General features: G+C 33.3%; 1 protein-coding gene across 1 annotated transcript in view; it reads right to left on the reverse strand.

The window, feature by feature from the left end:
• Positions 1 to 631: 631 nt before the first annotated feature.
• LOC138705961 (probable enoyl-CoA hydratase, mitochondrial) overlaps positions 632 to 15,094 on the reverse strand; it is a 35,599-nt gene continuing 21,136 nt past the window's right edge. The window contains exons 5-8 of the mRNA XM_069834775.1: positions 13,114 to 13,233; positions 8,576 to 8,643; positions 6,671 to 6,780; positions 632 to 778 (exon numbers count right to left, since the gene is read on the reverse strand). Coding sequence (XP_069690876.1) covers positions 6,715 to 6,780; positions 8,576 to 8,643; positions 13,114 to 13,233 — 254 coding nt within the window. The 3' untranslated portion in view covers positions 632 to 778; positions 6,671 to 6,714. The remainder of the gene's footprint in view (positions 779 to 6,670; positions 6,781 to 8,575; positions 8,644 to 13,113; positions 13,234 to 15,094) is intronic.

The raw sequence follows: 15,094 nt of genomic DNA on the forward strand, positions 1-15,094 counted from the left end.
ACCATCCCAGTATGCCCTCTGACCCAAGTTATACAAATATGGACGGCACTTTTCATTATTAAAATTCTTATCTCTGAGGCTATAATGTTAGTGTTATATTTATCATTAATTGATATTACTGCTGACTGCGAGTCACTGTGAACGCAAGCGCTGTAACCAGACTGACTGCACCATTTGATTGCTTCTCGCAAAGCTAATAGTTCCGCCTGAAACACTGAGCACTCTGAGGAGAGTTTGAAGATAGCTGAGGTGTGTTTGCTGTCGTTCCTGTAGGCAACAAAGGCACAGCCTACTTTGGCATTTTGATTTGACAGTTTATCCAAACGCGATCCATCTGTATAGATCAAACAGTCATGGGAATCTGCATCACAAATTTCTTTGAGACAGGGTATGTATAAAGATAGATGCCCTGCCTGGAGAGGATTTGCTGGTTCTTCTACACGGAGATGTGTCAAAAGATGTCTTGCTTGTTATAGCAAAGATGACAGATTATCACTGGTAAGCACATAAAAATTGTTTTGCAGTCGTCCTTACACTGTAACACACATAACTTTTACATATGTTCATTATATTATGTATAAATAAGAAGGAATTTTAGGTGGTGTTGAGAGACTGATTAATACACAAAGACTAAGAAAAATAGTAAATTTATTTGAAAATCATACAAATTTTATTTTCAAATAATTCATTAAAGTAAGCCCACTGTATAGCTGTGTGAGGTTTGTCTGTTATCTGTTGTACTCACTTATTCTGCATCAAATATTCATTCAAAGGTTACCTGTAATGCCAAAAGTGATATAATAACATAAATGTTTTACAAAGGACATGATGAAACGCAAAGAGGGAGGGGAGGAGGGAAGAAAGAAGAGTTAGAAAGGGAGAGGAAGTAAGGGAAGGGAGAGAATGATATATGCATATTCCTCAGAAGTGAAAAATATTGGTACATTAAAAATATTTGTATCTGTCAAAGAAAGTCCATAAATTCTCAACTAATGCGCTGTCGAAAATATAGGGCCATTAAAAATGATTCATCAGATTTTAAGTCAAATATTTGGGAAAACTAGTTTGTGCTAATCATGAATCGAAAGAAAAACTCTTAAAGTTTACTTTTCCAATGTTGTAACTCTGGCGCGTGTAGACAGACGACAGCACAAGCATAGTTTTCAAAATCGTGTCTATAGATACTCGCTCACAACACCATATCAAACTCTCCATTCTAAACATAGAACATCCTCCTACTCTTCATCTTTCACCATCTTTGCAGCTCATCTCTGGAACTCTCTACCACAGCATGTCAGAGACTGTCGGAGATTATCTAGTTTCAAAAATAAACTAAAATTGCCCTTTTTCAATTCAGATTCCCTTCAACTATAAGACCTTTTCTCTAAGACAGTCTTGTAAAAAAAAACATACATTTCTTTTCCTTCCTTTTTTTTTTCCACCAACACTGAACTCTTGATCACCAGATGAATTTATTATCATGGCCTTTTTATTGTGGCTTTTATTTAAACTTATTTTTTTTTATTATTTTATTACATTCCATTTGTTGTATTTTTCCTTACGTTTTCTCTGTTAACTATTTGTACTAACTCAGTTGCTTATATTATATTCCAATCTTTAGATCTGTATTTTACCTTTTTCTTCTATTATGGTATTATTTTCATATTATTTAGTGTCGATTTTGCTATGCTATTATTTTTTGTAATATGTTAGTATTCTGTTCTTTAATTTTTTGTTAAATTTCACTGCTTCTGTACTTTGTGACCTGGTAGAGTGTAACAGAATGAGCTCATATGAAGGTGTTCTGATTTTCTTTTTAAAGTTGGTGAGTTTCCCATCCACTGGAGGATTAAATGAAACTTCTATTTGATAAATCTTAACTTAGTCTTCAGTTTAACCAATATGTTTCTTGCTCAAATGATCAATACTTTCTTATTGCAATCCAAACCAATTAGCTATTCCATAACTTAATTATTGTTTTTTGAAAATGATATAATGGCTACTGACATTAAAAGAGAGGTACATGGTGGACGCTCAATGCTTCTTACTTTCGTCTGTTCCGTTAGCTTCAGTAACAGAAAACACCTTCCTTTCCTCATGTAAAACTCAGTTAAATTCTGCCTTCTTGGGTTGAGTCATATTTTTAACAACATTGTTCTGATTCCCAGCTGGAGATTCGAAGTGGGGACTAATTTTCCAAATCTAATTTCCTGAAGAAGCTTATTATTATTATTATTATTATTATTATTATTATTATTATTATTACTTACTTACATGTCTTGTTAATTTTTTCAATTGCATTAAGTTTGTTCCAGCATGGAATCGATTTTGAACTCCCTGCTCATGCGCAGTAGCCCAATGTGTGTTCCAACAAGACTAGAACTGATTCTGAACCGATACTGAACTCCCAGTTCCTTGTTCCAACGTGCTTCAGAACTCATTCGGAACAAGTGAAATTGGTTCTCGATTACAAGCAGAACTGGGAATTCTGAACTGTTAATGCATGCACAGATGGTTTAATCTGAAGTTATGGTTAAAATGCTTCGAGACTGGGCAGATTAAAATAAAAAAATAGTCGATCATGAGTGATTTGAAAGGTGATAGTGATATATTTTATGACGAATTAAGTTTGGAAGATGAATATAATTTTAATATGAGAAGAAACTCCGAAGGCCTTGAAAGAACAGTTCAAGAAATGTTCCAACAACGTAAAATTACGAACTAGTTCTGACACCATACACAAACTGGTGTCGAAAGAAGTTCGGTATTAGTTCGGAATGCATTCTGAATTGCTTGCTGGAATAAACCTATTGATAGACAATGTTACTCATATGAAAGTACTGCTGAACTGAACTCTATATTATCTTACAAAACTTACTAGTTGAGTCTATAGTGCTACAGAAAACCAATTCTGTTGAACTTTCATGAGGTCAATCTACACTGACAGGCATAAAAAAACCCGATCACTTAAAAAAATTATTACAAGTAAAGTTTAAATGTTAATTATGAGGTAAAAAACATACCTTCAATTGTACTCAACTTAAAGATTACACTTTTATGAACTTATGACATAAATTCACACTTTTTACACCAATTTTAAGTCAATGACCATCATAAGGAAGAAAAAAAAAAGTGCACTTTTTGATGAAATCTTCTCAAATTTTTCGCCGAATATCTGTTCACTAAATTTCACTGAAAATGTTGATGCACACAACTAAATCCATACTAATAACAACAGGAACCAACACTCAGTATTTGATGTGCCATCCTCTAGCCCTAATTACAGCTGCCATTTCTCGGGCATGGTTTCAATTATCGTTCTGATGTCTCTCTGCTTGAATTGTCCCATTCCTCTTCGAGTATCACCTGCAGATCACCAAGGTCCCCGGGACAGGATTACGACTCGAATGCATCTACCTACCTATCCCAAAGATGTTCTATATGATTTAGGTTGGAGCTGCATGCTGGCCAGTCAAGTTGAACAATCTCCAAGGCATCAAGATACTGAGATATGCAGCACTCTGCATGTCGATGAGAACTCTTGTGCATGAATATGAATTTATTCCAATAAGTGAAGCAAAGGAGACGATGTGATCAGCACGAATCTCATTGGTGTAGCGGTGAGTGTCAACTCGAACTTCAATTCTGTTTGGACCACCACAGAAATGCCGCCCCACACCATCGTGGAACTTCCACTGAATGGCATCCTTGTGGACAATAGGCACTCTGCATACTGCTCTACAGATTTTTATTTTATTTATTAGGTTATTTTACGACGCTTTATCAACAGCTTAGGTTATTTAGCGTCTGAATGAGATGAAGGTAATAATGCCGGTGAAATGGGTCCGGGGTCCAACACCGAAAGTTACCCAGCATTTGCTCATATTGGATTGCGGGAAAACCCCGGAAAAAACCTCAACCAGGTAACTTGCCCCGACCGGGAATCGAACCCGGGCCACTTGGTTTCGCGGCTAGACGCTCTAACCGTTACTCCACAGGTGTGGACTGCTCTACAGATGTCTCCAGACTCTTTCCCCATCATCTGGAGGTTTCAGGGAGAACCTGGACCGATCAGAGAACAACATACTGCTCCAATGAGCATGCTTAAGAACAAACTGAAGACGGTCAGCTCAGTGCTGTCTGGTCCCATAACAGCTCGTCGTGATTTAAGACCTTGTTCTCTAAGGCATCTCGCTCCTATTAGCACCCTGCACATGCTGTAGTTGATTCCGAGCTTCAACTGCTGTGGTGATGATTTCTTAGATCTAGCTGACGAGAAATCAGTATTCTCAGGCTGGAGTCGTCATTTTCTGCCAGATCCAGGTCTTCTAGAGTAACTTTGCGTTTTTCGGAACCATTTCACAGCCCCTTGCACCATGGTGTATGGTGCACCTGGTAGCAGTGGCATAATGAAAGGTGCATTCATCATCAATCAGTGCAACAGTTATAGCGAAGTCTTGAGGTGTCAGAGGCATTGTTTCAACTAAACTTCGTGACGAAATGGCAGACTAGCCATTTTTAGATATTCCATTTCCAAAACGAAGGGAAGCAATAAAGCAATAACACATTTTGAAATGTATATGAAGGCCTACCACACGTGTTCAGCATGAAAACACACTCATTCGTTATTAGATGATGAAATGAAAAGTATATGAAGATATTTAAGAAGGAACCATGCATTCAATCACTAGCTAATGCAGCCAATTAAACAATAAATCATACTTACCAACGACAAACATATATTACTTCACTCAAGATTATGTTTGAACTTAAAATTATAATTTAAATTAAAGTGTTTGGTTTTTTTGCCAGCCAGTGGACAAAGATGAAAAATAATACTCATCCGGAAATCCTGTCAAATGGCCTTAATTTTGAGACATTAGCGTTTTTATTTCCTTTTTAGTCCTTATACGACTAAAGTAAGAAGGTATTGTTAAAAGCAATCATGTAGTATACTGACTAAGGTGTTGAATTGATATTTGTATGGTTAAGAGTGCGAGCTTACCTCTCCTTCACCATAATGTTTTTATTTCATTTTTTAAATATTTTTTATTTTTAATTTTCTTTTTTTTCTACTGTATTTCCTTTAGTTTTATTTTTGTCAGCTTTTTTCATTCTTATATTTATTTTTATCATCCTAATATCAAGAAAAGAGTATTACACACACCTCAACAGCATCAATAAAAGACAAACTTATCCTAATAAAAATTCTTACAATACAAGAAGAAAAATGTACAAGTTGTGCAGAACTTTTATTGAATATACAAAATAAAAATAATGTATTACAGAGTAAAAAAAATACGTGACACTGGAGCATTATTTTCATGCCATCTGTAATATCTGTTTATCAACCTTTTTGTCAGCACAGGTTTCTAAATGTTCACTTCTCATAAAACTTTATCTTAAATATGTCCTTGACTTGCTGCGAACATGCTTCTTAAATGTTACTTTGCTTGATATCTCAGAACTAGCAGCCCTTAGCTTCTCTCCCTTATCTGTTCACAATCTGCTGGAATGAACTGTTCGAAAAAATAGTTCTGGAACTCGACTATTTTAGAGTAGGACTATAGTTGAAAGAAAAAAGAATAAAAAAATAATTTAAAATAAAAGCGGATTGGTAACAAATGTATTTAAATGATACTGAATTGACATACATATACCTTGCTTTACATATTATAAGGTCCACCCAACAAATTTTCGGATGGGTATGGTTTTTCCTTCTACATAGATTGATCTCATGAAAGTTAAACAAAATCAGTATCAGGAACACTCACCTCGTTAGAAAATGTCAAAATTCTTACTTGTATCAATAATTTTCTGTCATTAATATGGAATATAAATGATCGAGTTTGAGTTTCTGTAATATTACTTTTCTCTCTTTTGCTTGTCAAGATAGCATTTTTCAATGCAGTGCAGTGCATAGGTGAGCAAGTGAGGTTGCTTGATCAAGTCAGTCAGTTTAGATAAATAAAAAGTGATGAATTCATAGCAGTTTCCTTAATTATTGAAGTCCAAAAGTATGTCATGATACTACACCTTTCTATTTATGGTACTCCAGTACTTTTGATTCTTTCCACACGTCTTTCCATAATAGACTATTGTATGTATTTTTCAAATATTCTTACAACTTCTCCTAGCTAAGTTTATGAAACAAATTAAATTGAAATCTCAATAAAATAAACAACCAATACAAAATACAAAGAAATGTACGAAAAAAATATGCGTTTTATAAACCTCATTAAATTATTTATACTTTAAACTGATACGAAATTGTATTAATTTTTCAGTTTTAGTGTCATTTTAAAGCTAACATGGAGTACATTACTGTTTTTATGACCATGGCACACTCATATTTTTTACTTTTAAGTCTGATGAGAGAGAGAGAGAGAGAGAGAGAGAGAGAGAGAGGGAGAGAGAGAGAGAGAACAAAAAGTTATAGCTGTCCTTTCTAAGGGTTACCATGGAGATAAACCTACTGATCAATCCAAACAAGATAATATTGTAATTTATTTATGTTAATAATCTTTAATGTATTAGTAAATGTTTTTGTTTTGTTAATGCAACTTTTGAGTGAGCAGCTATCACTTTCATCTTAGCCTGCTTAGATAATAATTTGCATTTGAACAAATGAATACAATGAACAATAATACTGTATATTATTCTTACTTACCGGTATCAAAATGTAAAGTTCATTATAAAAGTTAGACCAGCATTTCACTTGTTAGAAAAGTTTGGTGCACGCTTCTCAACAAATGCAGTCATGCCCTCCTTACGGTCTTCCTGCAAGGGAAAAGTGTTTCTGTATTAATTTCAAATCTTTTCTACAGCTACAGAAGATATCGTACCCCCAGTAAAATATTGTCGTATATCGAAAATCACATATTACTTTCGTAAATTTTTTCCAACACTGTTTTACTGGGTGGAGGTATGAAATTCTAATAATAAAATAATAAATTTTCAAAGGTTTTGGTACCTGTTCATTAAAATATATTTACAGCAGTATTTTACTAGGAACTACACCTGCATGCTCATCTGGTCATTGCCAACTAGCAACATTAAGCTACAATTTCCCCGAAAATGAGAATTTTATCTCAATTTGTTTCAAAGTTACTGATGAACAAACGGTGTATACATTTTTTTTGGGCTACTCTGGATATTATTTGGTTTTCCATCTTTAAAATGGTGTATCACGGTTAGCATGTCTCACTGTGGAATGAGTGGGGCCAGGTTCAAATCCTGGTTGGGACAAGTTGCCTGAGTGAGGTTTTTTCTGGGGTTTTCTCTCAACCCATTAAGAGTAAATGCTGGGTAACTTTCGGCACTGGCCCCTGGACTCATTTCGCTGGCATTATCACCTTCATAACATTCAGATGCTAGATAACCATAAATGTTGATAAAGCGTTGTAAAATAACCCACATAAAAAAGACCCTACTCCTCATATTGCATCCATTATAATTTTTCGATTTTGTGGTGAGAAGGATATACAAGTTTTAATTTTAATAGCTATTCCTCCTAAATTTATGGATTTTGGGCAGAAAATTATATATAAAATTTAACATTGTCAAGATATGCAATTCCGTGTCCCCTTAAATTTCATTTCAGTTATCTATATGTTTTCTTGCATGTATTTTTCTTCAGACCCTATCCCTATAAAAATTTGCAGGTGAAGTTTAATTGTATGTGAACACTCAGTAACATAGGGTAATCAGCCACATCATTATTAAAGGAGCTAGAATGTTGACTGTAAATGTTGGAGATCCAGATCCATTCCCACTGAGACTGACATTTGTGAACAAAGGTAATATTAGGACAGATTTTCGAGTGGGGTAGTACTGTTTTCTTTGACATTTGAAACATTTCTTCTCTAAAGATCATTTTCTTCCTCCTCCATGTTGTGCAACATGAAAAATTTCGAATGAAATGATTTATGACTTTGCTGGCTTACTCATAAAGGGCACGCATGCATACAATGACAATCATGGGACAGGAAGGAAAAACTATAGTAAATAAGGCGATGTATAATGCAATAAGACTATTCTCTCAAGCATGATTCTTACTGACAGCACCATTCTTGTGATCAGTGGACCATATTTCTGTAATGGCAATGACAATAAAGATTTCATGGACAAACATACAGTTCAGTCTAGTTTCTCACTTAATGAAATAAATAATTGTACTTTGATATGTCTGAAGAGAGTAATTACTCTCCTCTTTTCATTTCACTTCAACTGCACACCAAAGATAATGGGAAACAAAGGATTAGCTTATGGGTGTATGATTTTATCACTGTACCTGCCATATGAATAACTCATTTTACTTCAAAGATTTACTGATCCACCTTATTTTAGAAATCATATCCCGTTCTATTTATAGTAAGAAAGGAAGAAAGAGAGGAAAAAAGAAAAAAAGGATGAAAAAAAGGAAGAAAGAGAGAAAAAAGAAAAACAAATAGGATGAAAGAAAGAAACATTTCTCAGAGACAACATAAATTCAATATCAAATTTTAAATATGAATATCTTATAGGGCATATATTTCACTGAAACTGAAAGGAAAAGAAAAAAAAAAACACTTACAGTTGCAAATGTAGCATGGAATGTTCTCTTTTCAAAGTGAAGTCCTTCCTGAAGTGATGTTTCATAAGCTGAAAAAAGTAAAATTATTTTGTAAATTATGATAATAACACAGAGATCTTGTTCTCGATTTGACTCTTCAAAATTAGCCTGAAAATGCAAATAACAAACCACGAATTCCCAACATTTATTTATGTCAATGAAGCAATAAAAGAACTTCCTATTACAATTACAACTGACCACAGAATCTGTCACAAATTAAAACCTGTGAATTTGTATTGTGACTACCTATTATGGATTCTGTAATTTGAAATTCTTCTGTAATGAATGACGATATAAAATGAAGTATAACAGTTTATGTAACTATAATTTGGTATCAGTATTAAAAAAAAAAAAAAAAAAGCCGAAGAGTGCCTTTTCAGGGCATAAAAACCAAACATTTTCAACATTTTAGAAAATATAAATCTTTTTTGGATGGCTGTCATCATTTTAAAATCAGTGATAGAATATATAACCACACAGGATGTTACAGTGATCATATTACAAATATTTAGAATTGGCAGAAGGTGTAATAAGAATTAATTAGAGTTAGAAATACAGATCCACAAATATACTGGTTGCAAGCTATAATTTCTAATAATGTCACTAAAATATTGGAAAGCCAGGAAAATCCTCTTCCAAGTATACCTCTTAGGGAAACTTTACCACCAAATAAGTATAAACTCTTCCAAAATCCAAAAGACAGCACGATCAGGCAGGCAGGAAGCAGTGGTATATGACAAACAATCTCTTCATTTACAAATGCAGATTTAGGAAACTAGTATGGCAAAGCTCGGAAATATTTAACATCAGAAAAAAAAAAAAAAAATCTCTACAGAATAAACATGAGAGGAAAATACATACGATTTTCAAAGATCATTAAAAGTTGTTATTCGCTCAAAAGTAGCTTGGAAAAATTTCTAGTACAGTAGCTCAAAAATTTTAGAACAACTTACAGTACAAACTGGTCACAAACGATACCGTACTTCAAAGTAGACCAATCTAGCAATCCTGCCTCAGATTGCCAAGCTATTCCTAGAGATAGCTCTAGGAAATGTTAGGAGAGACATGTGCAGTTATTATTTTTGCCTCTTGCGTTCGCCCTTAAAAAGAGAGTTACTCACAGTAGTTTGCAATCGAGTGTGTATAGATCTGGATTACCAATATTGACTTTAATGCTATCTAGAGACCTTGCTTTATACCATATGGTGTGTCTAGAGATTGAAAAGTAGCCTATCATAAAGCATATTAGAAGATAATATAAATCTGCATTTACATCATTATAAATAAATCATTACAACTTTAACAAAATTACTAGTGTACTAAACAATATATACTTGTATTCACATTAGCATAATAGGGCCAGCTGCAATGGGTGCAGCAAATAGAACACTCCTTGTACAGTCAGTGAGAGTCTAAATTTTGAAATAACTAATCTGGTGCAATCAGGAATTCAATTTGAGTCATGTAGAAGTTCTCCTCAATTTGAATTTCTTGCATTTTAGAGGTTTTCATTTTGAAGTCTATTTTATCAAACTTTGAATTGAAAAGTGTTATACTAATTTATAAGATATAAGATATTTCCTTCTTTTTTATTCATGGAATATATATACGTATATTTTTTCTTTCCTTTTGTTTTTCAAGGTGACTAAGAATCTTTCAGAGATTTACTTCTCTGATCCACCATTTGAAGAACATTTATTCATTTTGCAGTCCTACCAGGACAGCATATTTTACAATTTAAATAGCCCAAAAGGGGGAAAAATTATATGAAAACTCAGCATCTGTGTGTTTTAAAATCAAGGTCACAACAAGATGATGTTCAGTTGAAATTTTTTTAAATTCATAAAATTTACTCTCAGCTGAACTGTGTTATAAAGTAATAATATGCATGATATTTACGAAAGTGCCAACTACTATTACGAATTAATCGTAATACTTACGAATTTTCTCATACAATTACGTTCTTACGAATGGTCAGTAAAAAATTACGATTTTTTTTGTTTATTTCTAAGTATTTAATTTTTTACAGACCAAGAGCAATATGATTAAGGTTTTAAAATCATCTATTTGTTGAGCTATGTATTGAATTGATTCTCTGATTGACCTGACAAAGATTGACGATCAATCAATTATCACACATGCAGTTCTTGAAGAATTAAATAGTTTTCGGTCCGTTTATTGTTTGTTCATGTGATCAGTCATGCGTACACTCTGTATCTCTCATTTCAATCTCGTCATTGCTTTGAGTTACTAGACATAGTGAACTGTTGTTTTTCTGCTTATCACTAGAAATGTTTCTGTGTTTATTCTGGTCACAGTACTATAAGTCTATACATTTCTCTGTATTTATTGCAAAGCAGTAAAATCTGAATAAGAAGCACGTTAGTCGGGGAGATTATGCTTTAAAGGAAACAATATGAAACAGTATCTAAAGCAAAGAGCGAGTGTGGTAGTAGTGTGGAGACTAGTAGAAATAACAAAATTGCAAAGGAACCGAGGATTATTTAGAAATTCAAAGAAGAACATACAAAAGAGTGGCCGTATTTACTACATTCTTCAAAATTTATGTCCCATGTGTTTTGTGCTGTAAGTTTTCGTGATTTTTCGGTTTGCACATGGTGAAAGAAATTACTGCTAGAAACATGTAAATAGTAAAATTCGTACAGATTTTATGAATCTAAGGGCATCTAATAAGGATTTAATATGTTTTTTAAACAATTATGAAGATAAAAATGCCGTGAAAAATGTAGTTATTAATAGCTTTCCTTGTCGAGCACAATCTGCCTCTAGCCTGCAATGACCATGCTGAACATTTATTCAAGAGAATATTTCTGGATTAGAAAATATCTTGTGTCAGAACAAAAACTGGAGCAGTAATTAAGAGTGCAGCTAAAACAATAGATGAAAAAATCACAAACAATGAAATCTCATCCCTTCTCGTTTGCAACAGATAGGAACAATGATACTAGCGATTGCAACGATCATTCCGACTATTCAAGAATTACGTCACAATGAAATAGAATGAATTTTTTTAACTTTTGTATTGTGAATTCAATAAAAGGAAACAATGTGAGCACATGACTGGTGTTTCCAAAGGTATGAATTCATTTATTTGTAAAGAAAATCCAAACATTCATGTGCAAGGCTGTGCCTATCACCTTGTAAACTGAATGAGGCAATATTCTGAAGCTTTGTCAACAAGTATTTTTTGAAAAGGCTCACAAAATATTGAAATATGTCTCAACTAGGTGGTCATTCCTGTTACAATGTGTAGAGAGTTTTAGAGCAATGGCACCCTCTGAAAATGTTTTTCTGTGAAACAGGTCATGCTAAGACAAGCTCACAATTTCAGAAAGTTAAGGAGCAGTTTGAAAGGCATCTACCAAACTTTACCTTTTTCTTTTTTCAATTCTGTTCTTCCATTTTTCAACTCTGTAAACATATTCTTGCAACACGAGAAACTTCTTATTCATCAACTTTATTCTAAAGTAAATAGTTTTTTACTGATAATATTGTCCGATTTGCAAAAGCATCCTCAATTCCATAATGTGAAAAAGATTTGTTTAGTGTGAAATTTACTAGTAGGAAGTTTCAGAAAAGTGATGGGGATCTGGTCATTGGAGCAAAGACTACGGCCTACATGAAGAAAGTTTCTCTGAATGAAAATGAGTTGAAGAAGTCTATTTTCTGAAGTCCGATTGTTTTATACAAAAACACGTGAATACATTATAAAAAAGTGACCAATTAAGAAAGTATTTAAAGCATGCTGAAGTTGCTGTTATGTTCCAGAGAAGAACCAAAACTTTTTCATTTGTTGAATATATGATTGACCAATTTCCAAAAGTGCTAATAACACAATATATTGAATTCTTGGAAACAGATTTAGTCGTTTCCAGTTTGAAACTTTTTCTTTTAACAAGTATGAAAGGGTTCATCTAATTTGGTTTGAAATTTCCAAGACAACAGATATTTTTGCAACAAGAAAGTACACTTTGCTAAGCAAGCTGATGATAGCAGTTTTCATTGCTCCACAGATCAAATCTCCAACGGAAAGAGTTTTTAGTTTAATGAGAAAAAATAAAATAGAATTTAGTGCAAATATGAACACAAAACTGCTAAGTTCTCTGTTAGTAAAAAAATACATATTATTTCGAAGGAAAAACCTTGTCATCAAAATATTTTTACAAAATACCAACTGCAGGTGCAAAACAGGCAACTAAGCAATAACTTAAAATGTGTGACTTCACCTCCATCTAAATATAATACCGGTAGCTTATCTGGTGTAGATGCAAATTTGTAATAGTAACATATAGTCACAGTTTTCTTGTGTAACCCCATCCCCTGCTTTCCTCCCATTATTACTGATTCTTCCTGAAAGCAGGCAACTCTGCATTTAAGGAACTTCCATAAAACAAATCGACATAACAATGTCTACAAATGTTATGGAAAATTCCATTCAAACCCTTCCTTATCAAGTCTATTATAAACTGGATGAATACCTGTATTGACTGATTCCTTGCAGAGGGCAACAATTATTTGAGAATGTGACGATATCTTCTCTCCAAGTTTCACAGCTTCTGTCACAAGTTGATCAGCTGGAAATACTTTGCTAACCAATCCTAATGAAATAAAGTTAAGTAAAATAAGTATGTACTTCTGACTACTTTTTCAGGTTTAGTAATTAAATACAGTACATTACATTTCTTAATTGTTTTTAGTATCAGAAAATTCGAGAAAAAAATTAATATGGACTCCCCTTCTTCTTTTTTTTTTTTTTTTGGACAAAAGAATAATTCACACACAAACACATACAATGTGTGTTCACATGCACAAATGAGTACATGCGTTTGAACAGAGAAAACAATAACAAATAAATATAGAAATAAAAATAAAATATTTCCTGGATATTTTAATTTACTTTAACTCAATTTTATTTATTTAATTTTATAACATGGCACTTGGTCCAGGTTGTTGACAAGACTTACACAAGGCAATAAATAATTTCGGAATAATGATGATATGACAATGATGATAGCAATGAAGAAAAATAAATTACAAAAAATGTTGCAATACGCAAAAAAATTACGAGACATTGTCCATTTTGAGTTAGAATCGACAACATTTGTATGGTTCATATACCTTTGAACATCGGATCTATAAAATTATGGACATAGAGTAAAGCAAAATTACAACGGGATTTTAGTGGCTTGTAGATCAGACATCTTGCATGCAATAATAAAAAGTTAACCAGATTCATATATCTATTATAAAAAAAAAATTCTATACATCTTGATTACACAACTTTTAATACTGTATCACTTCGGAATATGTATGATAAGAACTTTCTTGTGTCAAATATTAACGTACCTTGTTAACATGTTTCGACCTATTTTCGGTCATCTTCGGAACTGGTTGTTGTTGGTCTACAACCAGTCTACAACAACGACCAGTTCCGAAGATGACCGAAAATAGGTCGAAACATGTAAACAAGGTACGTTAATATTTGACACAAGAAAGTTCTTATCATACATATTCCGAAAAAATTCTAATACAAAAATATGTACCAAACAGATGGAACATTTTCTTTTAAAGAAAAATTATAAATTTTAGTCTTGGTAATTCCAATGTTTGTATATCACATGTATGGAAATTACAAATAACCTCCAACATATGCTATAAAAAAACCAGCTTGATTCTTATTGTGAAATATGACAACAATAAATTATTTTTAATTTATAATATTGCTTTGAACTTTCTATATTTTATACATATGATGTGAAGAGAAATTATGTACAAACAAATACAGAGCTATTATTAGCATAGGTCCAAGAAAAGAGTGGCCAGCCACGCCCTGCATGGTTTCCACCGCGTGCTAACCGTTTCTCCCATGCAATCGACCTCCAGTAGTCATATGGCATTCAGTGTGCTTAGAAGTTGTGTCCTAAACTCTCAATTCTTCATGTGTACAACGTTAGTGTATTATTTAGTGATTATTGTGTATTTAGGTAATGCCTAGCAACAAATTCTCATTGTGTGAACGTGTGTATATGTATAATACGTACATAAAAGGCAGAAGGTCGTGTGCGAAAACAAGACGAAAATTTAGAATAAAGTTTCCAAGCAGACCTGTGCCTTCTGCCAAAACAATTAGACGACTCACTGAAAGATTTAAAGAAACAGGCTCAGTGAAGAATCGAAAATCAAGCAGAAAGTGTAGTGTTCTTATGTGGAATGATTGTCAGTTATTTCCAACAAGATTCTGCCACTGCTCATACAGCTGCCGTGTCAATGAGGGACTCACAAGTGGTATATTGACTGATGCTGAAATGGAGTCTGATCAAACAGACAAAACATGAATTGATAGTGTTTCAAAACACTATAATGCTTGATTGATTGAAATTATTCGAATTCTCACCATATTACGTAATATTACACAATGAACCACATACACAGCAATAAAGGTGTCATAGAAGCACGACC

The sequence above is a fragment of the Periplaneta americana genome, chromosome 9 (assembly GCF_040183065.1).
Source record: "Periplaneta americana isolate PAMFEO1 chromosome 9, P.americana_PAMFEO1_priV1, whole genome shotgun sequence".
Classification (NCBI taxonomy): Eukaryota; Metazoa; Arthropoda; class Insecta; order Blattodea; family Blattidae; genus Periplaneta; species Periplaneta americana.